Source organism: Etheostoma cragini, chromosome 18 (genome assembly GCF_013103735.1).
Source record: "Etheostoma cragini isolate CJK2018 chromosome 18, CSU_Ecrag_1.0, whole genome shotgun sequence".
NCBI lineage: Eukaryota > Metazoa > Chordata > Actinopteri > Perciformes > Percidae > Etheostoma > Etheostoma cragini.
In genome coordinates, this window is record NC_048424.1 from 12,768,616 (window position 1) to 12,791,776 (window position 23,161).

The 23,161-nt window shown below is 41.4% G+C and overlaps 2 protein-coding genes across 16 annotated transcripts in view; one reads left to right on the top strand and one right to left on the bottom strand.

Annotated features, from left to right (window-relative positions):
- The window catches only part of itsn2a (intersectin 2a), a 35,180-nt gene extending 18,210 nt beyond the window's left edge, over window positions 1-16,970 (top strand). For 2 of the 12 annotated variants that reach the window (XM_034899545.1, XM_034899553.1), the window contains 31 exons: window positions 664-801; window positions 900-1,006; window positions 1,092-1,354; window positions 1,436-1,585; window positions 1,663-1,803; window positions 1,905-1,992; window positions 2,091-2,230; window positions 3,057-3,137; window positions 3,876-4,018; window positions 4,154-4,544; window positions 5,261-5,433; window positions 5,649-5,709; window positions 6,915-7,207; window positions 7,299-7,339; window positions 7,455-7,621; window positions 7,949-7,982; window positions 8,165-8,307; window positions 9,155-9,251; window positions 9,799-9,990; window positions 10,166-10,210; window positions 12,780-12,901; window positions 13,042-13,148; window positions 13,943-14,126; window positions 14,271-14,369; window positions 14,471-14,638; window positions 14,950-15,162; window positions 15,321-15,442; window positions 15,532-15,614; window positions 16,073-16,156; window positions 16,260-16,433; window positions 16,753-16,970. In XM_034899545.1, the coding sequence (XP_034755436.1) occupies window positions 664-801; window positions 900-1,006; window positions 1,092-1,354; window positions 1,436-1,585; window positions 1,663-1,803; window positions 1,905-1,992; window positions 2,091-2,230; window positions 3,057-3,137; window positions 3,876-4,018; window positions 4,154-4,544; window positions 5,261-5,433; window positions 5,649-5,709; window positions 6,915-7,207; window positions 7,299-7,339; window positions 7,455-7,621; window positions 7,949-7,982; window positions 8,165-8,307; window positions 9,155-9,251; window positions 9,799-9,990; window positions 10,166-10,210; window positions 12,780-12,901; window positions 13,042-13,148; window positions 13,943-14,126; window positions 14,271-14,369; window positions 14,471-14,638; window positions 14,950-15,162; window positions 15,321-15,442; window positions 15,532-15,614; window positions 16,073-16,156; window positions 16,260-16,433; window positions 16,753-16,904 (4,396 nt within the window). In that variant the 3' untranslated portion in view covers window positions 16,905-16,970. Of the gene's footprint in view, window positions 1-663; window positions 802-899; window positions 1,007-1,091; window positions 1,355-1,435; window positions 1,586-1,662; window positions 1,804-1,904; window positions 1,993-2,090; window positions 2,231-3,056; window positions 3,138-3,875; window positions 4,019-4,153; window positions 4,545-5,260; window positions 5,434-5,648; window positions 5,710-6,914; window positions 7,208-7,298; window positions 7,340-7,454; window positions 7,622-7,948; window positions 7,983-8,164; window positions 8,308-9,154; window positions 9,252-9,798; window positions 9,991-10,165; window positions 10,211-12,779; window positions 12,902-13,041; window positions 13,149-13,942; window positions 14,127-14,270; window positions 14,370-14,470; window positions 14,639-14,949; window positions 15,163-15,320; window positions 15,443-15,531; window positions 15,615-16,072; window positions 16,157-16,259; window positions 16,434-16,752 lie in introns of those variants that run through there. The other 10 variants (XM_034899546.1, XM_034899548.1, XM_034899551.1 and 7 more) reach the window with 10 other exon arrangements.
- Window positions 16,971-17,490: 520 nt separating this feature from the next.
- On the bottom strand, window positions 17,491-21,304 carry fam228a (family with sequence similarity 228 member A). 4 transcript variants are annotated; one of them, XM_034899626.1, is made up of 9 exons: window positions 20,964-21,303; window positions 20,237-20,319; window positions 19,301-19,462; window positions 19,150-19,227; window positions 18,780-18,971; window positions 18,489-18,569; window positions 18,285-18,372; window positions 17,824-17,971; window positions 17,491-17,648 (listed from the first exon to the last, which is right to left on the bottom strand). In XM_034899626.1, exons 2-9 carry the CDS (start codon window positions 20,315-20,317, stop codon window positions 17,510-17,512), a joined length of 969 nt encoding a protein of 322 aa, XP_034755517.1. In that variant the 5' UTR covers window positions 20,318-20,319; window positions 20,964-21,303; the 3' UTR covers window positions 17,491-17,509. The 4 variants fall into 4 exon arrangements, with proteins under 4 accessions (XP_034755517.1, XP_034755519.1, XP_034755516.1 ...); XM_034899628.1 differs by having other exon boundaries at window positions 18,780-18,974; window positions 19,301-19,493; window positions 20,964-21,301; XM_034899625.1 differs by having other exon boundaries at window positions 18,780-18,974; window positions 20,964-21,299.
- Between the last annotated feature and the right edge of the window lie 1,857 nt (window positions 21,305-23,161).

Genomic DNA, 23,161 nt, shown 5'->3' on the forward strand with positions numbered 1-23,161 from the left:
TGTGTGTGTGTGTGTGTGTGTGTGTGTGTGTGTGTGTGTGTGTGTGTGTGTCAGAGGTAGACGGATATTGCCATTGAATCTTAATGACACTGGTATTTTTCCCCTGTGGAAATGATTGCCATGATTTACGACACAAATTCTTCACATGAATAATGAATATTGATTTATTGCCAATTTGTTTGTCATTTGACTTTCCAAAAAAAAAAAGGAATTAAAACCTTTAAGAAGCCAAAAGAGCCAGATTTTTCTCTCAGGAGTTAGTAAAAAACCAAAACAGGGCTAAAAGGAGAGAGAGTGGGGTGGACTCTGGCTCGCCCAGTGGAAGTGTGCGCCCCATGTGTGCTGGGTCCTTGGCGGCGGCCCGGGTTCGAGTCCGAAATGCGGCCCTTTGCTGCTTGTCATCCCCTCTGTTTCTCTTCCCCTTTCCTGTTCGGTAAAAAATAATCTTATAATAAAAAAGGAGAAACATCTGCAAATGAATGTTAAGGTTGCTCTGTGCCTGCTGGAGCTGGAAAACTTGTTGACTAATTTGTCAACGCTTTCAGCTTGTTCCGCTCCAAAGAAAACAGTGATACTTCTTCAAAAGCAGGATATTCTAACCAAAAAGGTTACAGATCATCTTTATTGCCTTACGATGTGAGTCACTGTGTTGTGCGTATATAGGACCTTGGCAGATGTGGATAAGGACGGTCAGCTACAAGCTGACGAGTTCATTCTGGCCATGCACCTGGTAGACATGGCTAAAACTGGTCGACCTCTACCCCTCACACTGCCTCAAGACCTGGTCCCTCCCTCTCTTAGGTAAGATACACACACACAGATTGACTCACTTACTGGATTCATTAATACCTTCATTATTACAACAACCACAGAGATTCGATTCTCTTTTTTCATTTCAGAGGAGGAATCAAGCCCAGTGAGCTTGTTAATGGAACAGGGCCCTACATAACTCCCTGCTTAGTAGACACACCAGAGGTAGAACCTGCACAGAAGACCAAGAGCAGTGGTATGACATCACCTTCACACTGTATGTTTTGCTGAAATGTGAGTCTTTGGTCTTACTTTGTGTGACTTCTGTCTCTTCTTCGTAGTGTCCTTCGAGGACAAGCTGAAGGAAAACTTTGCGCGAGGCAGCGCCGAGCTGGAGAAACGCCGACTGGCTCTGGAGGAAGAGCAGAGAAAGGAGAGGGACCGGAGAGACAGGGAGGAGAGGGAGGCTCATGAACGGAGGGAGAGGGAGGCGAGGGAGCAGGAGAACCGCAGGAGGCTGGAGGATGAGAGGCGGTTGGAGAGGCAGAGAGAGATGGAGAGACAGAGGGAGGAGGAGAGACTGAGAGAGCTGGAGAGGAAGGAGGTGAGCGAGAGAAGTAGCCTCACCTGCGAGATGCTGAACATCCAGATGGTGGGTGACCATGTTCCTTCGTGTTTTTTTTAGGCAGCAAAGCAGGAGATGGAGCGCCAAAGGAGGGAGGTGTGGGAGCATGGGAAGAGAGAGGAGTTGGGCAGGAGGAGAGAGGGGGAGCAGGAAGAGATTTCCCGACTCAGAGCCAAAAAGAAGAGTCTAGAGCTGGAGCTGGAGGCTGTGGTGAGACTGCGCTAAGATCCAAAAATGTGCAAGAAAGCACGGGCACACACTGATATCAATTGTGGCCGGTCTCACAGGGCAACAAGCACAAGCAGATCTCAGACCGTCTCCGCGACGCCCAGAGCAAGAGGCGGACCCTGAAGGCGGAGGTGGACCTTGTCAATCAGAAGAGGGACGCACGCATCATAGAGATCAACACGTTGCAGCTTCAGCTAGAGGTTAAAGAAATGTTTTTGCTTTCACTGACTCATCATCAAATATATATATTCCCATGAATGTTTTTTTTTTTTCATTTTCTGTTTGTTTGCCTCTGTGTCAGGACTGGCAGGGGAAGCTCCTACAGCTGGTCCCAGAACAACAGAGGCTGAACGACAAGCTGCGAAACATCAACCTCAACAAATTCTCCTGTGGGTGAACTAACGCCTGCTTGTACAACACAAAGACATCCCAGCGCTCACTGAATTCTCACCCGTGCTCACTCTGACCTTTGACCTTTGCCGTGCAGCGGTGACTCTGACTTCTGTGACCGGGAGTGTGGCGGAAAAAGGAGTGAATTGCCGGAGACTGAAGGACCAGCTGGACACTCTGGAGAGGGAGACCACAGACAAACTGTCCCAAATGGAGCAGTACAACAAGGAGCTCAAGGTCAGCGGTTGGGAAATACATTAGTTTGCTTTGTTTCTAATTGTTAAGTCTTACTCCCGGCACAAAAGCAAATAAGTGTAATTTCTAAACCTTTTCCTTTAAGAAAAAAAAAGAAAATAATTGGATCTTGAGGCCCTTTTGGAAAACAGTTGGATATTTTTAGAACAACACAGCAAAAAAAAAAGCAACATCACTACATGATGGATTACACCAATGTTCCAAACCAGAGCCGTTTTTTAAATTTATTTCCTGCAGCAATGGTGTGAACCGTGTGAGTTTCACATTTAAAACGCTACTGGGAAATCTTGTTCAGTTCTTGGTAACTCTAGAGATTAACCCTTCTGGCAAAGAAAACCTGGTACCTAACCTTTCTGCACACATAGGGACTCAGACAGGGCTGGCAGAAAGCCTGAAAATGATATCCTGCAATAGCAGTGATGGATGATGTAATGACTTCTCACAATATACCGTCATTCTGATACTAAATGTTGCAGCATCAAAATGCCTGCTCTCTCTCACTCTCTTTTGCTCTGTTAAAATGTTTAACCTAAATGCTTTTAACGTCTTTTTATTTCTCTCCTCCGTCCCTTTTTCTCTGCTTCCCTCTACCTGGACATCTTTATTACTAATTCACGTTCACCTCGTCTTTGGTTTTCCTTTTTTTTTTCTTCTGATGCTTCTTTTCTTTCTGCTTTCCGTGTTTTAAATCCATCTTACAACTCACCGCTATTTCATCCTTTTATTATTTTACCTTCTGTCTATCCCCTTCTCTCCCCTCCTCTATTCTTTCCTCCCTCCATCATCACATTGTGTGTTTCTTTCATAGCTTGGGGACATGGACGACTGTGTCCTGCGGGGACTTCTGTCTCTGCTGGCCTGTCTCAGCCAGCTCTTCCTTCTCATCAAGGTTATCTTTCTTCTTCTCTGTATCTCTCTCTACCTCCCACTGTGTAATCTTTTTCACAACCACGTTATTAGTTTTTTCCTTTTCCATCTCACCTCTTGTTTTCCCTCAAGCCTCAATGTTAAATCTTACTCTCCTTTTTAACCTGAGATGATTCCATCTGTCCACTCAACCTTGCTTTTTGTGTCTTTTGACTCACTAAATGGAGCTCTGCTTTGGTACCATGTCTTCCTTTTTTGTCTCCATGGGATTAGTTCTAGCCTGTGTTTTCTGTATAAACAGGACGTATCGTGATGGTAACACACACACACACACACACACACACACACACACACACACACACACACACACACACACACACACACACAGAATGCTTAACCTGCAGGATATCCCTGTCCCCCTCTACATATAGGCATATACACACATCTGCATGTTTCTGTGAATTGCTGCCAGTTTGTGGACTTTTTTACATCAGTTTTGCATGTTTGGAAATGATTGTGTTTATGCTTTTGGACCAAACAGGTGTAGTTTGTGGAGATATGTTTTACAAGACATGATGTAGAGTACTGTACATCCTTCTACATGGTTGGATTTATGGTTGGAGCAGAAAGAAAGCTTGCATATAGTTGTTTTGTACTTTGTGGCTGATCATAACCCTGTCTCTGCATTCTGCATTCATCTGGTTGATGTGTGTGTCTTTTATGCTTTTCTAATGCATCGTGCATTCTGTGGCTGCCTCAGGAGCTGAGGGAGAAGCAGGTGAGACAGCAGGCTGTCCTGGACGACCTGCACAGAGTCAAAGAGGAGAAACTTAGGGAGCTGCGGAGGCGCAGGGAGGAGGAAATGGAGAGGAGAAGGAGGGAGGAAGAAGAAGAGGCCGCCAGGTGAGTGTGAGGGAACATGGGGCTGCAAATTACTCATGCTTGACGTGAATCTGCTTTTTGATCCTCAAGATACTTCAGGTGACCTTCATTTCCAATAAAACACATTTTCTGTGTCTGGCTTTTTACTTCCCACAGACAGGCGAAGCTAGAGCAAGAGAGAAAAGAGCAGGAGAAGAGAGAGAAGGAGGAAGAGGAGGCGCGTCAAAGGAGGCTCCTGGAGGAGCAGAGGGCCAGACGGAGGGAGGAGGAGGAGAGGGAGGCACAGGCTCGCCTCCGAACAGCCCAGGAGAAAGCACAGGAAGAAGAGAGAAGAAGGATAGAGGAGGAGAAGAGAAGGAGGGAGGAGATTGAAGTAAGGAAACAGAAAGAGGAGGAGGAGAGAAAGACCAAAGAAGAGCAGGAAAGAGGACAGCAGCCGGTGTTGGTGGCTCAGAGATCCTCCAAGCTGACCACGTATAGAGCTCTGTACTCGTTTGTTGCCCGAAACGCGGATGAACTGAGTGTAGATGCAAGCGGCCTCATAGAGGTACGAGACACACACACTCATAATGTAAACACACACTAAACACATATTAACACGTTGACCTTTTTTTTTAAATGTACCTCTTGCTTTTTAAGAAAATGTAGTTTTTATAAGTAGGTCAAAATGGCCTTTATGCATTTACAACTACATATTATAGGAATTGTTTATAATTATTAGTTATTTATGTCAGGGACCGACATCTCAGCAGCCATTAGCATCATCAACTTTGTATTTTATATATTGACTACATGTAAGAAGAAAACAAATATGACTAAATAACAGGCGTTTAACGTAACATTTACATGTTATTTCCTATTGTGTAAAACATGACCTGCTTCTATAATCGCATTAGCCTTCTTTATACCTAGCTAGCACACATGTAAGCTAATTAGCTAATGTTACTGTAGATGTTGCGTTTTAAGCCATTAGATGTTGAGTTTTACTGTAATATTTGTTAGTTTGTGATGTAATATTTGATGACTCGTGACATGGGGCAGCAAAGAATGCAGGACGGAAATAAACAAAGTCCAGTGAAAAGAAAGAGATGTCAGATCTGCCCAAGTAAAAATGACAGTGAGACAAGCAGTTGCTGTGTGATAGGTGTCTAAACATAATTAATTATGTGTAATTGGTGGGTAATAGTAATTGCAGTTGGGAAACAACATGTTTGTCATCATCACCTTGTTGTGTTTGATTAAACTGTGTTTTCAATGATGCAGGTGGATGAGAAGACTGTCGGTGAGCCTGGCTGGTTGTGCGGGAGTTACCGTGGAAAAAGGGGCTGGTTCCCCCAGAGTTACGCCGAGAAATGTCCTTCCCCTTCTTCTGCTGAGACAACCCCTTCTTCACCTGGAATATTATCCTGCCCGCTGCCATTACCACTTAACACAGGGTAACATAGAGAAAGAAACAGGATGAGACAGACACTTTCTATGTGATATTTCAGTTCCCCTTCCCTAAAGATAGTACAGTGCTGTACTTGTGTGCTGTCTGCTACTCTTTAACAGTCACCTTGGGCATTGCAATTCATGCCACAGTACTGTGAGGTTGTTTTTATTCTTGTGTTGGCTCCTTCCCTTATGGTTTTGTCCCTCCTGTTTTACCCAGAGTCCCAGATGGGGAGGTAGCGTGTGACAGCACTGTTCCTGCCCAATTAGACGCTTCACAGGTAAAGCTCGACTTATGTTTACTTTAACTCCAGGCATGTGGTGAAATGGGTCAAACTGGTCTAATGGACAAATACACGTTGTGGTGGCCTACTTCAGATGCAAATTAAAACCCAGTTTTTTGCTGGGTCAATTCAGAGATTAGCAGTCATATTCTGGATGGAGTAGTTTGTAGGCCTATATCACAATATCTTTTTGAAAGGTTTTTTGAGAGCACTCGTCAAGAGGTTTCGGATTATTTGAGTTCATTAATCATTTCATTAATCATTAATCAGTTCATTAATTAATCAGTTCATTAAGCTTCTATAATTCATATTTTCATATTAACAATGGATCTTATGACTATGTGAAAAATTTACTGAGTCACTTGTAATGACAAACCTACAGAGAATTATCATTCAATCCTTTTTAGCTTCTTTTAGCTCATTGTTTGGGTTTTACAGCTCGCTACTTTACTGTTTTGGTTCAGTCTCACCGCTCTCATCAACATCATTACAAGCTATAATGTACTTAAAGTCAAAGATACCAAGTAACTACTGAACATAGCGAACTCTTTAGAAGCTAAAGATACATCTTTTTCCCTCAGGAGTTGGTGGCAACCAAAACAAAGCTAAAAGGAGACTGAATATTGGACTTATATATTCTGTAAATATGACTCTGAATGACTGCTAATGTTGTTTCTCCGTATCTGTTGGATGTGTAAATAAGCAACTGTTTGCTAATAGGTTTCAATGTCAACTTTGTACGGTGATTATATGTCAATGTTGTGTTTACAGCTTGTTGCACTGCCAAAAAACATTTCATGCAGGTTTAAATATAGTTTAAATGTTACCTTGTACTTTGCTAGGTTTCCTGTGTCTGCCCTCACTGTATGTCTGAGCTATAAACAGGCTTTGGCAGGCAACTAACTAGGTCTCGCTGGGGTACTCACACACTTACACACAAACACACACACACACACACACACACACCTTCAACAGCAGCATGGCTGTATATTTATAGCGTTTCCCCCTATTGAGAGTTGCTCTCTCTCTGCCTTTCTGTGGGTCACACAGAAATTTACAGATCTCCATCTCCCAAAAGATAACATGCGTGTTAGTAGGTCTCATGGTCAGAAAGTGTTAGGTGAACAGAGATGTTTTAAACTGCTCTATATCTAGATGAGTTGCTCGGAGGCTAATTTTATGTTTTCCTTGATTTCTTATAGATGACTTGCTTCCTTGTGCCTAATGTGAAACCTCGCTGCTCTACTAATCTCACTCCTCAGTCCTCCGTCCCTCTGCTGGCTCGAGCCGTCTCCTCGTGGTCATCCACCTCAGAAACTCACCTCAACCTCTCCTCCGATGCGGATGACATCATCACTGCGTTGCTGAGCTTCTCACAGGGTGATGTCATTAGCGTGCTAGAGCAGAGGGAAGACTGGTGGTTGGGACAGCTCAACGGGACACAGGGATGGTTCCCCAAAACCTATGTCACTTTGGAGATGGGTGGCAATGCAGAGTATGGAGACACACGAGAGAAGACACATGCACACCTCTCTGATGTTAACTTTAAGCTGATCATAAATTGACTGTTTTTTTCCTCATTTTAGTGTGGATGCATTTGACACATCTGACTCTGTTCAGCTAGAGGGTAAGTGTAGTTTATCTGGAGAAAAGGTCTCACATACTGTACATATTACCATGACAAGCCTACTGTCAGATATATGTGGCTCTGACTATCACTCTTGTCTTTTAATCCTAACCAGAGTATGTCGCCTTGTACACTTATGAGAGCCCAGAGGCGGGGGACCTGACGTTTGTTGAGGGAGATGTTGTCATGGTGACAGAGAGAGAAGGAGAGTGGTGGCGAGGATGCATCGGGGATCAGACAGGGGTGTTCCCCTCTAACTATGTCCGACCTGTTGAACCAGAGGTGATTCTAGTAAAAAAGCATCATTATAACCAAGGTGTTTGCTGTTCCTGACATAAATCTGAAATGTTCGTAATAATATAAACACAAATAAGTTTTGTGTAAAGTATGTTATAGATCTTTAGTTTAAGTAATCTTGCAAAGATTAGTCAGCAGGATAATAACAAACACCTTTTTTTGCGTTAGTCAGATAATATAAGCAACCTTGGAAACTTATTTCTTGACAATCAATTTAGCTTTTAGTAGTCATCCTAACAATATTATTTTTTCAAGTTACATCATTTTGAATGAAATATACTTAATTATTACTTAACTACTTTATTTATTTAGGCAACAAAACCTGGAGCTCCAATCAAAAAGCCTGGTAAGACTTTTTTTCTCAAATGCTGCACACACTCACCACTGTGCCAGTAACTCCCTGATTTTGACATTTTACACAAACAATGCATTAATACACACGCACACACACACACACACACACACACAGAGTCTGTTGATTAAATCTGTTATGCTTTTGACATTTACCTGATCTAAATTCATCCTTAGCTTTATCTGTCCGGTCAACAGAGATCGCCCAGGCAGTCACCACCGCTGTCGCCCCGACGATTTATCAGCTGCATCTGTCTCCAGGGCAACTGATCGTGGTCCTGGCCAAGAACTCCACCGGCTGGTGGCTCGGAGAACTGCAGGTCAGTTATTAGAGCTGTAAGTGCCCAAAGAGAGTCATAGTAGACTTATTTATAAATTTTATACTACATAATTTTCTTAAAGAATAAAGGATTAAGGATAAACCTTTAAAGTGACAGTAGCAAGGTTTTACCTCTTAATGCTGATGTGCAATTCAAGATCAATTGCACCTTGGAGCTCTGTATGTTTATCAGTAATCCGTCATGGTGGAGAATCTTTAAATATCCACATTGATGATCTTTTCTTCCTCTGTTTGGGACGCTGAGAATATGTAAATATGAAAAATATGTTATGCTTTATAAACAAACAGACTGAAAGAAAAATGTGTTGCAACACGATCCACTTTGGCAGATGTAATGTAGAGGTGGACAGGAGGTAACAGCAGTAATGACAGGGTTGACTAATGATCATACATCTACAGCAGTGAGAGGTCAATCCTTACTGCCTATTTTATACCGAGGCTGCCGCTGTTTAAGCTCTCACTGAACGGTTTGACACAGCAGGGAGACAACTGAGTCAAGAAAGCAGCAAGGGGACGGTTCAGACAACACAGTCAAAATCTTAATCACAGTAACATTGTTGTTACCACAGCTTTGGTAATTGTACCATGGCAGCAATAAATAATACACTGATTTGTATAACGCTGGGTCAAGTAAAAGGAGACCTTGAACAGCAATCTTTTAGTCATTCCGCAGACTTTAGGCTTTGGCTTGGTTTAGTTTGTTTGCGCTGCTGGGGTTGCAGCTCTCTGCCCGATAAAATTGATTCATCAAACCATCTCTCGATTTAAAATTCAGAACTGAACCAGCACGAGATCGATTTACTCTCACTGGCTCTTTTCCCCTCCAGGCTCGAGGTAAGAAGCGGCAGAGAGGCTGGTTTCATTCCTCTCACGTCAAGCTCCTCGGCCCCTCCAGCAGCAAGTCCTCTCCCTCCCCTCTCCCAGGTGATGACTGACACACTTTGAACATAATGATTCATCGCTTCTGTCTTATATACTCAAGCAGACACATTGATATCTCTACGCCACTATTTCTTTAACAACTGTGCCAGTAACTCCCTTATTTTGACATTTTACACAAACAATGCATTAATGCATTCACATAGGAAACTACTGGAACTGTTGGGTACTTGTGGATTCTCGGAGTGTGGTCTAGACCTACTCTATCTGTAAAGTGTCTTAAGATAACTCTTGTTGTGATTTGTTACTATAAATAAAATTGAATTGAATTGAAGTACATTGCAAATACTAAGATGCAAATACATTACTGTAACTCCCTGTATCTTTGACCGACTAACCTGTAATGCTGTATTTTGTCCAGTAATAATTCCAGTTGACGACATTTAACAAGATTAAGAGTCCACAGTCATGCTTTGTGAGCTAAAAGCTGACCAACATTGCCATTCCTAGAAAGATTCAGGAAACTAAACCCTCCCAACATGCTTAAAGTCACGTCCTTGTAAAACCCCATTTGTGCCTTTTCTCCCCTCAGTATGCCAAGTTATTGCGATGTACGACTACACCGCTGCTAATCGGGATGAGCTGAGCTTCTCCAAGGGTCAGCTCATCAGCATCCTGGACAAGACCAACCCTGACTGGTGGAAAGGAGACGTCAATGGGGTCACCGGCCTGCTGCCCACCAATTATGTCAAGATGACCACAGAATCAGACCCCAGCCAGCAATGTGAGTAAACCTAAGAACGTTTAGTTGTACTTTATTTGAGAGAAAAAATCAATAATTCACTCCTGGAGTTGGAATTATTGTGGGAGTGTTTGAGGAAAATTCAAACTGATAAAAGATATTCATTCGCTGTAGAAACAAACTTGACAATCTGATTGGTTGACTTGGCTTGCTGCAGGTACAGTAGATCCCTTCTCCATGTCAGAGCATGGAGAGGCTGAAGGTAAGAGTTGGTCTCTGTCACTGAGGGATAAATCCACTGCACTTAAAAGGCACAATCCCCCATGTATTTTGTGTGAAATGCTTATTGAAAATTAATGAATGGGATCTCACACGTGTAAATTAACAAAAGAGTAAAAGTAGAATCATTGTTAAATTGCCTTTTAAGTGTCACTGAAGTGGCTGCACCAACAATTGATATTCAATTAAAAGGACAGTATAACATTTTGGAAACTATGTTCCACTCTGAGTCTTCTTGCCAGGAACGTGTCTTTTAAATGGAGCTAGCAGGCAGTAAGCTAAGCATAAAGACAGGAAGTAGGGAGAAAATGTCTCTGGCTCTGTTTAAATACATAAAAATACCAACACTTATCAAGCTCACTGAACAAGATGTAATATCTAATTTCCTTTAACCTTACAAAAACAGAAATATAACAAGGCTAGCTAGACAGGCTAGCTGTTCCAGCTTGTTTTAACCTTAAACTAAGATAACCATCTTCTGCTGTAGTTTCATATTCGGTGGGCAGACATAAGAGTGGGATCAACCTCCTCATAACTAATCTCTGCAAGAAAGAGAATGAGCGTATTTCCCAAAATGTCTTACCAACAAATTACTGGGTCACAGAACAAAAGGGATCAACCACTGATTTGTTTCAATTTAAGAGCAAATGTTTTCATCTTAATCAGTCACATGTTTGGAAGCTTAATTTTCACCGGGAAATTGATAAGGTAGGTAGAGATTATGTACAATGCACATGCTCACTATGCACACTCCTGTGTGTCTGTTGATTCTGCTTCTACTTTCTTATTCACACAGCCGGTCTGATGAAAAATGAAAAAAAATTGATTAATGGGCCCATTTTTAAATAGGAGTTGTGTGTTTGAATTAGTATTCACAGCTTACATGTTCTCCCCACAGAAAGGGATCTCTGTTAACAAAAGTGAACACTGGACGTTTAATTAGGATGAACTTGTTTAAGCTGCAGACACAAAACACAATGACATTTTAATTCTAATGAACATGAACTCCTACACACCCGAGCACACACAAGGCATGCGCTTCATCAGAGAGAGAAAAAATAAAGGGAAGAACTTACTATCATGCTTCCAGCTGATACAATTAGTAACAACATTTATATTTCCAGAAATACATTATTAATGCATCTGCATGTAAGAGTCTAGCATTAATATTAAAACTATATTAATTTCTCTCTGTCTCTCCTTCATCTCACTCACCTCCCCCTCCCGCTCCTCCTCTTCATCTGTTTTTTTTTCTTCTGTAGGACAGTAATGCTGGCTTTCCTCTCTCCTCCTTCTCTTCTGTTTCCTCCTCCTCCTCCTCCTCCTCTTCCTCTTCCTCCTCCCTTCTGTCTGAGCCAATCTGAATTGCCCTGTCGCAACAGGAAGCCCAGCTGCCAGCGAGAACAGCCCAGCTCTGCGCTTTCCACCTAACCCGTTTAGGATGTGGTGTTCTGTGCTTTTCTGCTTTTGATCCCCTTTTTTTTTTTTTTTCTTCTTCCTTTACTTTAAATGTTTTCTCTTCTGTCTTTTTCTATAAGGGATTTATTACTCACCCTACCCCCCCCCCCCTCTCTCTCTCTCTCCCTTTCCTGCTTTCCCCTTGGTGTTTCTTTAACATATTAACCAGGGGAGCGAGGCAGAGGCAGCTAGATATGTTTTAGAGGTTTTTTCCCCTCTGATACAAAGGCATGGAATGTGTAGTTTTGCTAAAGATTAATGGAAATATGGATCATATAAGTTTGATTATAAAGTATAATAAAACAAATGTGTAAATGACGTCAGTCATTTAGTTTTCTAAATTAAGCTATGAATCTGTAATCGTTTTAACAGGGTCACTCATTCTTGCACTAACAACATTAAACCTTGCTAAAATAGACCAGCATGACGACTCACTGTTGCTTAAATCACCAATAACCTTGATTGCTGCTTGCTAACGTATTGCTCGTACTAAAATTGAATTGTGATTTTATTATTGCCTCCTTATGCTTCCAAGCGATGAAGGTTTAAACTCATGCTGTACTGAACTGTGATATCACCAGCAAAAGAGAACTCCTATTATACCAACTGACAGTGGTAGATTCCGGGATAATGACACACCACACAGCTGACATTTACGTCCAACCTTTGCCAAGTTTACACCTCAAAGACTAAATACTGAGTCCTCCACTGCTCTTTCCCTCGAGCATTAGCTACTTTACTCATTCACACCTATGCAATCATTTGGAGTGAGTGCTCCACCTGGAAAGGTGCTTCATTTTTTTCTTGAATTCTTTAATTTAGTGTACTTGGTAGCCGTTAGCATTAGCCTGCTACGTTCCCTAAGTTCATTTACTGCAACTACAATGTGCCTCACTCTAGTCTCTGCATTAAATGTAAATACGATGTAGAAGTGATAATAAATGGAGATTTTAACACGCTGATGTGTGTGGTGTTTTTTGACAAAAGTGTTGTATTTCCTCAGACACTTTATTGGTGATTGACAGGAAAGTGTTGGTGTGTTTGTGCATGCCTTTGTGCATGTTTGCCTGTTTGCATGTGTGTGTGTGCTGTAGGGTGTGCTGACCTGATGACGTTAGACACTATGACGCCTCAGGAGAGGAAGAGACAGGGTTACATCCATGAGCTCATCCAGACTGAGGAGACCTACGTAGGAGACTTGGAGCTGGTTCTAGAGGTAGGGACAAACAAACACACACACACTCACTCACACACACACACACACACACACACACAAACACACACACACACACACACACACACACACACACGTAGACATATATTTTCTATAGTATTTCCTTTCTCTTCCCATCTCAGGTCTTCTACAAGCCCATGGTTGAGTCAGGCCGTCTAACTGAAGCTGAGATGGGAGTGATCTTTGTTAACTGGAGGGAGCTGATATTGTGCAACAGCAAACTACTCAAGTAGGTACCAAACACCAAAATTATTAAGCATTCTATCAAATGTTGTGACTCTACTCTGCTTCTTCAATGGACGTTTCTGGGTATTATGGGGGAAACAAAAGCAATTCAGCATAGTATCGCGGTATTTTCTGTGGCAAAACTGTAATGATAAACAGACGCCAAGAATCAATCTATTATTATTATATATTGTATGTGTGGGTTTGTCTGCTTGACAATCCCATTTTACAGTATTAAAACTGAAGTGAGATGAACAAACAAACAAAATATATCTTTTTACATTCAAAAAAAGACGTTGACACATTTTCCTTTTGGGAAACATGAAGTTAAAAAAAGGTAATAAATTGCAATATATTGTAGAATAATGCAATATGTTTAAAATCGCAATAATATTGTATCGCAACACAAGTACCGTGATGATATTGTATTTTGAGGCCTCTTGGGATTCCCATCCCTACTTTGGGCCAAATTGATGTTTAACATTAAAACATGATTTATTAAATCCTGCCAACAATTATTAGTATTATTAGTATTCTATGCGAAAAAGTAATGTATAAAGATGTAGGCCGCCCTTGACAGTATTGTAGGCCCAGTTTAATATGCAACTTTTTTTTATACAATATATGTGGCAGGGGGTTCCTTCTATCTCAGTTAGGGAGTCCTGGGCTTAAAAAACGTTGAAGACCTTGATTGAAGACCCCTAATTTATAGAAAGTCCACTGTAAAACAGATTTTGATATACAAATGAAGGTGATAACAAAAAGAAATTGTGTTTTGCATCATCATGATCTTCCCAGGGCGCTGCGGGTCCGTAAAAAGACCGAAGGAGAGAACATGCCGGTCCAGCTGATAGGGGATCTGTTGGCTTCGGAGCTTGCGCACATGCAGCCTTACATCCACTTCTGCTCCTGCCAGCTCAACGCTGCTGCCCTGCTGCAGAGCAAAACCCACAACCAGCCTGACTTTAAAGACTTCCTCAAGGTACGACTCGTAGACATTGGATAGTGACACCAAAAGAAATGTTATGTAGAAACAAAGGGACAAAACAGACAGGGCACATATGTTTCTGAGATGCAACAGCATATACATCTTGACCTCTCTCGCTGTCTGCTTCCTCTTGAGCAGAAGATAGCCACTAACTACCGCTGTAAAGGAATGCCACTGTCCAGCTTCCTTCTCAAGCCCATGCAGAGGATCACACGCTACCCTCTGCTCATAAAAAACGTATGTGGGAAAAATACTATATGTTTTCATCATTTTCCTTATATTCACTACATACGACATGTGATTCCATGTCGCTCTTCTTTCCTCTTCCTGTTGGTCAGATCCTGGAGAACACCCCAGACGGTCACGCGGACCGCAGCCCGCTCAGAGAAGCTCTGGAACGGGCCGAGGAGTTGTGCTCTCAGGTCAACGAGGGAGTCCGGGAGAAGGAGAACTCAGACCGGCTGGAGTGGATACAGAGCCACGTGCAGTGTGAGGGAGCTATAGAGGTAAACATATCCAGACATGATGTTTTTATATTCATGGGTGCAAATCAAATTTAATGACGGCATGTGTAGTCTGTAAATGCCAATATTGTATTACCGCTGTAAAATACAGTTGTAAACACTCCATTCAATGCATTTTACTGTATGTTGGATGCCGCTGGGCTTCTTCCTCACATCAGAATTTATGTTATCTGTTAATAAAACAAATGCATGCATACAAGAACAAACCCAGGGAGCATTTTTCACTAAAGCACTTACTTTATTTATAGTACTTGAGAGTTTCCTCTTCTCAGTGTTGCCTTTATTTCTTTCAGCACTTGGTCTTCAACTCGCTGACTAATTGCCTCGGGCCTCGCAATCTGCTCCACAGTGGTCGGCTTTGCAAAACCAAAAGCAGCAGGGAGCTGTGGGGTTTCCTCTTCAATGATTTTCTCCTCCTCACACACAGTGCCAAACCGTTCTCCTCCTCTGGATCAGACAAGCTATTCAGCCTCAAGACCAACATACAGCTAAAGATGTACAAAACAGTAAGCGCAGACAGGAATATGGATACATTTGTGGTGTTGAAATACAATTTGGGTTACTATGATTATTTATGAAATAGTGCTAAGGTGAAGTCTTATGATCATTTTCCTTCTCTGGAATTTTCTCTATAAGTTATTTATCACTTCACTTTCTCCTCCAGCCACTGTTTCTAAATGAGGTTTTGGTGAAAATGCCACCGGACCCTTCCAGCGATGAGCCAATCTTCCACGTCTCACACATCGATCGTGTCTACACACTGAAAACGGAGACTTTGAATGAGAGGTACGCATGCACTTGTACATCCTCACACACTTAAAACCAATAAGCTAATCAAACTGTGTAATGGATTTATGTGTTTATTGGGTCGCTAGGACAACGTGGGTTCAAAAAATCAAAGCAGCATCTGAACATTTCATACAGACGGAGAAGAAAAAGAGAGAGAAGGCGTACCAAGGTAAACAGGGATATTGCTTCTGTGTAAACTCATTGTGTGTGTGTGTGTGTGTGTGTGTGTGTGTGTGTGTGTGTTTGTGTGAAAAACCTCCTCCCAATAAATCATAAAAGAGTACTGAGTTGGTTTAATTATTCTCTCTAGTAGAATAGCCATCAATATGCACATAAGAAGTAGAAGTTATCGCAAACAAAAGAAAATTATGAATATTTAACCTCTCTAATTTGGAATAAAGTGATAATAAATAAAAGGCTAAACATTAAATTTAACAATATGAATAATTTCCCCTTTCTCATAACAAAAGGATATTTTTCATCTGTCAAATTGGTAACCAGCCTGAATTACATAAGCACCTGAATGTGCATATTTTCCACACATTATACACAAAATCAGCTGTTTCCGCTGGCAAACTTTATAATGCAATGTTGTATTCCTACATCTAACGTCTGTGTTTGTTCTAGCACGTTCTCTAAAGACCAGCGGCATAGGCCGACTGCTGGTAACTGTCACTGAAGCCCAGGAGCTCAAAGCCTGTAAACCCAACGGTAACACAGATCTTGTCACTCTGCCCTCTATCTATCAGTGCAGTACAGTATGATTCACATAATTAATGTCCGTTTAATTAAAAAAAACATGATTTCTCTCCAGGTAAGAGCAATCCATACTGTGAGCTGACGATGGGGGCTCAGTGCTACACCTCCCGACCCATCAGCGACACTCTGAACCCAAAGTGGAACTTCAACTGCCAGTTCTTCATCAAAGACCTCTACCAGGACGTGCTGTGTATTACTGTGTTCGAGAAAGACCAGTTCTCTCCAGATGGTGAGCGGATAAGGGACACACGCAGCACAGACGTCCTCACATTAACCCAATGGCATGTTAGGCTTTTTGTCCAGTTTGTCCTGTCTGTACAGAATGAACCCTGGTTGCAGGTCAGCTTCTGATGTCTTCTTTTGACTGATAATTAGACATTCCTCTTTCCATCATTTTTGTTGTTGTTATGACCGAAAAATCCTCAGCCTTCATTTCCAATATCAAACATGCTACTAAGATTTAAAATCCCTATGAAGAAGTGTCTTTCTTTGTCTCACGGTCATTCATTTCATTAGCTTTACTAGATGACTGTTTTCTGCCTCTTCAGATTTCCTGGGTCGTACTGAAGTTCCCGTGGCAACTATAAACAAACAGATGGAAAGCAAGGCTGCCGCAAATCGACGCCTACTACTGCATGAGGTTTCTACGGGAGAGGTTTGGGTCAAACTAGACCTACAGCTTTACGAGCCAACCAAATGAGGAAAACAAACATCCAAAACACACGCACCACTTAATGTTACAGTAATGAAGAGAAGCCATTTTGCATAAGCATAAACAAGCACACAAACGCACACACACACACTTAAAAGTGCCTGTTTGTAGCAGTGCAAGGGTGGCCTTGAAAAACTCTCACTTTTACTGTCACTGCCTTATTCTGCCCTACACCCATTTTAGTGACCTTTAACAAAAAGGGCACTTTCCAAAAATGGAGAATGATGCACAGATAAAGTCATAATGTATTGTGGATAAAGGTGTTCTTGTTGCCAACAATCCAGCTAAAATGTGAACATAATGGGCCCAGTTAGATCTTTGTAATACTCATATATTTACACTATTTTACTCTTATCTCTTACATGTCTGAATTTGTAATTATGAAGACAAACACCCTGTTATACATACACCTGCACATTGCCACACGTTATGCTGTCATTTCAAATGTTGCAACCCTAAGTGTGCCCTAAAATCCTGAACATGGCTAGAATAAAATCTACACACAGTAAACGTTTTTTCTTTGTTGTGTCCCTGGGAAAACTGTGAGGTAGTTAGGAGGGAATAGAAGTGACGATTTACGGTTAATGTGGATTTTATTTGGGTGTAGGCGAGGACTGAAGTTGTTGAACACTTGCTGCTCGTTGCCGACATCTGGAGAACCAGCAGCCGGTCTGATGGCACATTCCATTTGGTGTGACAGTTGTACTGGGGCGGCATGGTATGGTCTTGATTCTGGATGAGACACATTTGCATGACTATTACCTCTCACATTATCTTAACTGAATAGCTAAGCTGTCTTAAGTGGCGTGTGCTGCCGCTGTAAAAAATAGTCTCTGCTGTTCCTGCAGTATTATAGAAAATATGCACACAAAAAAATGAAACTTCTCATAAAAATTTATATTTGTACCTGCTGGACTTCCTTTCTTCAGTCTCATCCACCACTGAGGTTTTTCTGGATGCAGTGACCGGATGATTAGATGAGACATGTAGCAGCATGTTGGCCTGAGACGTCACAGACTCACTCTGAGGCCGCTTCTCTACTTGTCTTTGACATCCTAAAATGGAAGGATAAATTGGTTAGCTATCATTACCCACCATTAGCTACTGGTCCTACCAGACCAAGTAAGGCAGTGCTAGCAAAACCCCTGAGTGTGTTGAGTTGAGCAAGGGTTGTTTTTTTTTTTTGCTTATGAATACAGTTTTTCATTTTTAACAGGAAGAATGTGTTCGGAAGTTATATAGTTTCACTTTAATTCCCCCACACTAAAAGGAAATGCCACTGAAAAAATATCTCTGATCCCACTCAAAGAAAAGCATTCCTACAAATCTTAAATGTAATTTTGCTTGAATAATGACAGTACCATATACCTTCTTCACAAGAGTGGGCTGTTCTCTTCTCCTTCGGTCTTCCATGTAACTGAAGGTACAATGGGTCCTTTAAGCCAGCTGTACTGAGCTAGTGATAAAGCAGTGAATATATTATCAGCGACAGACACATTTAGAATACTTCAATGGGTCCAACTTTCTTTTTTTTTATATAAAGTGTAATATTTAAATCACAAAAAAAGTTACCTTCATGTAGTGTGGGTTTTTATTGTGGAGAAGAAACGGTTTGTATTCCCTTAGATCATAGCTTTCTAGAAGCACAACGCCCTGTAGAGTAAAGCAATTACAGCAGTTGGATAGGTACGCATCTCTTGTGTAAGATGTGTCTGTTGTTGTAGAGAAATAATTAGGCACAAAAGACTCGTGTTTGTGTGAAGTCTGATGCAGGACTGTGAAGCATCACAGTCTTCAACAAGACAAAAGCGGTTGCCATTCCAAAGCAAATACAAGCAGACTGAACGCTGAGATTAGTATCACCTTGGTATTGCACTGATGGAGGTATTGACTGTATAAACTCAGGCGCCTCTTGACCGCGGCAGGACTGCAGCTGGACACATGTTTCTCCACTCTCCTCTGGAGGGGAAACCACACACGCTCGGTCCAGCGCTTGTGCAGCAGCTCCCTCCTCCTTAGCTCTGTTATGTCCCGTTGACTCAGAAACCGCTCCAGCTCCTTAACACAGACACATTCCAACCAACATTTCAATTACAGACACAAAGTTACAGATTCAAAGCCTTTTTCGTAATGCAATAGAGAGTAAACATTGTTAAAAACAATGCATTTTTGTAGAACTGCCAATTAAAGACACTGGAAAGTCACATGAGTTAGTCAATGTCCAGCATCTTACCTTCATAAAGCCATTTTCTGTATCCAGTATTGCTTGAATTGTTGCTTTCACCTGTTGATTATCATCCTCCATCTTTGCCTAAATAGTGGCACATGCGGTAAGAAAATCCACCTCGTCCTTTTGAGCAGGTATGTTTGGTTGAGTGCATTACCTTCTGTCGTCTAAGGGAGGTGTGAGAGCGCCAGTGCTGTGTGGCTCCCGGCTGTGGCCCAGAGGGTGAGGACTCATCTGTTTTCTCTGCTCTTACACATTTACTGGTGCTCCTCATCCTCTTGCTCGGCTGAGACGGGCTCTCCCCAATATCCATGCACTCCTGAAATCCCAATAGGGTCAATTAATGAAGACTACAGTTTGCAGTGCACACTTACGTTTTAATTCCCATTGCAAACAAAAGAAAATACATGTCTGGTTACATTACAGCAAATATACAGACAAAATTAAACTGCAGAGCTTCATGCAAACTTCAAACTCAAACCATTCTAGCTCGAGTTCAAAGACAGACCACCAGACACAATCATGTAGGTGAACAGAAGGCAACAGAGGCCAGCTCAACAGGCACTGACAGATCATGTCACTACCCGGAAACCTGAGCTGCATCTCTCTCTTACACAAACACATGGTGGGACATGTCAGTGTACTTTGCAGGAGTTTTTTTTATACATAATTTAGCCTCAGTACAAAGATGACAGCTTCCTTCGTTGCTGTGCTTTTTGTTATGTTAATACCAGTATCTTTGGATTTTGGATGCTGGGCTGGAGTGTTCATCTGCACGTCATCTGATCCCTCACCAGGCATTGTTTCCCACATTGTCCTGAGTCAAGAGAGGGTAACAGTGGCTACCGTATCTGTCTGTCAATAACCTGAAACCTCTTCATTCATCTTTTTTTAAAAGACACTGAGATTCCAGCATTGTACATGCACACATGACACTGTACAGACTGAGGAGAAAGAGGGGCGGCCAGGCATTCACACAAGCATTGTACCCCCTGCCTGGGCTGGCCAGGGTACACATACCAGTGATACATTTTTAGTAAGCAATTATGTTTGTTTATTTATTTGTTTGTATGTATGTTGTTGTTTTTTTTACCTCTGATTTGAACAGGCTGACATGAAATGGGGTGTGGAAGGTGATCACACCACTGGCAGTGTTGTTCTTCTTGGGGCTCATCCCTAAATCATGAGAAAATATTGGAGCCATCTCTATATATATTTCTTTATTTACAGACTCAAGATCCAGATAAAACAATACACTCAACACATTACAAAAAGGGGTTCAGACCAAACACAAACATAAATACATATAGACAAACTGATCCCCAAAAATATCACTAAAGAAACACACATACACATAAATCTACAAATTGCAATGTCCAATAAATAAAACAGGTACAGGTGCGTGTTACAGTGATTCCATAGTTTTGACGAATATCTGGTATCACTAAGTGCAGGATTAATTATAGCATTTAAAATTGTATCATTTGACTCAGTTAATCTGCATATACATCTGTACATAAACTTCCTCAGCACAGCGTGGAAGGTGGGAACATTACAGGTCACACACAGATGGCTAGACTGGTCCATCTTGGATCAAAGATCATTTGCCTAATACAGGCTATATCCCTTTAAATGGCTACTGAGCCCAACAAACCTGAATCTACAGTTAGTAGGCTAGTCGTACGTGCTAGCTACATGCTACAATACATTGTATCATTCAAGCAGTAGGCTAGTGAAATTTAACATGAATAACATTATATTACATTGTATCTTTTCATTTCGAATTTCACAGCCACCATAGTAATGTCGTGGTTTCTTACCTTCGTTTACTTGAGGACGTTTGTGTTATATGTCCGACGAAAAGTAGCCAAAATGAAGTAAACCTCCTTTGGCAATGGGTCGGCTCATTAAGCACAGGTTGTCCTGCCGTCTGAAGGTTTTCCGTTGCCAGGACGACGGCTCACAAGAGAGCAAAGTCGAACGCGGCGTTCCCCGCGAGACGACTTCAGGTCACCAAAGCGTCCTCGGTTTAAGGTTGCATTCCCTGACATCTCAGTCCTGGATGATATAGATTCCTATTTGAGTGGAACAGTGGAATTGTGCTGACAGTTTAGCAGTCTGGAGCATAGAAATAGAATAAATCTCATGCAATGTCTGCAATACTTTCATCAGCATCAGTGCATTGTTACCTCCTTCAGTGATGTAACGTAACCCTTGTGTTGTCGTCCCGAGTCAAAAACTGACAAGAAATTGACTTTTTCCTCAATGTTTCTGACTTCAGTTTTGAGGTTTCACTAACACCACCTTACTACAGTACAGTACTACAGTGCTTTTTTGAATTCATGGTCAATAACCCTCATTTATATAGAATTATGCCTTATATTTGACTTTAAAAAATTGAATTATTTTGACTAAAAGTTAAGATCAGAGGAACGTACATTCGTCAGGAATAAAGGTGATCAATTGTATTTGCAAAAAGTGTTATGTGGAATCCAATCCATTGCTGTGGTCATTTGGTTAAAAAGAAACCCATATTTCAGATATAGATATTTTTTTAAACGGGTCAAATTTGACCCGAGGACAACAGGAGGGTTAACAGACATTTATTCAGGCATTAGTAACAGTATAGCCTATATAGCCTATTATTTGTTTACAAAGTGCAGAGTTTTATGTCGGGACTTTTCCAATTAACATACAGTCAGCTATTTCCTCTGCATAACTCTTATTTTATTTTATTTTAGGATTTTAGATTAGTTTTTTCTTTAAAATGACATTATCTATTTCAGGCAAGGGGATTGTTCCCAAATGTGTCTGCCACTCACGTGTGTCTGGAGTTTATCCAGCCTAGTAGTAAACCCATGATATAGGCTATTTCTACACACTGGTATCCTCTTTTTAGCATTAGAAATAATCAATTCTGTACAAAGCATGTGTTCTGTGAGAGAGTCATCGGGCCCTGGTTGACATTCAATCAATAACATTAAAAATAGATTTGGAGTAAGGAAAAGAAGAGATTCACACGTGAAATGATGTAGAACTAATGCGTGTTTTTGGTTATTTATAATAGGCTACTATTAAAATGTTTGAAATAATCGGTTAACTCCTTGGTTCCAACTAGTTAACATGAGTGTCCATTCTGTGAGACACTGTAGGGGCCAGTAGGTCACACAGTTGTAGTCTGTCTGTCCTAATGCGCTTGTTGACAGCTCAGATGGTCTTCTAACGCCCAGACACCTGCCGAGAATACGACTACTTAATGTTGCGGTGTTAGGTGCGTAAAGGCAGGGCAGGGCTTGGCCAGATCACAACTTTGGGTTTTCACTACTTTCTTTCTTTTCGTTGCCGAGCCCGGGCCAGGGGGGGAGACCACATGGATTGGTGCACTTGGTTGGCAGGGATCATTGCCTTGCTCTGGATTTTCTGCTTTATAGACGGTAAGAGAAAATGTAGTTGGTGGGAAATTTACGGACCTTATAGCGGAACAGCTGACACACATTCAAAGCATAGGAAAGTAGACAAGTTATCTCCATGCATCCAATATAAAGTAGCCTAGGCTGTAGCATAACGATATTTTTCTGGGTAAATAAGTATCTTACTTTGTAGTTTTGTTCAATTGATCAGTTTTCCAGAAACCTAGCAAGACATGCATAATGCACAAGGACATCATAGATGAGGAAATCACGACATTATTTTTATTGTACACACCTTTCCCAGATTGAGCTTGATTGGAATGAAAGCAGGTACAGCAGTAGCCTACACCACTACAAATTTTAGGTGTTATGTAGAGTGGTATAGCTACTCATATTGCAGCAAACCTGCAATATGAGTCACAAACTAATTTTTGGGATCTAGATTTAAAACATTCAGAAAGTTTTCTTTGTCATTTTTAAACTATAGACTAGGCCTATACAATAGGCCTAATATTCCCATGCTTATGCTTAGCCTACTTGTTCCAATAGGCCGATACGTACTTGGGACAAATGTGAAACTGCAATAGAAGGACATTTAAGACTCTACT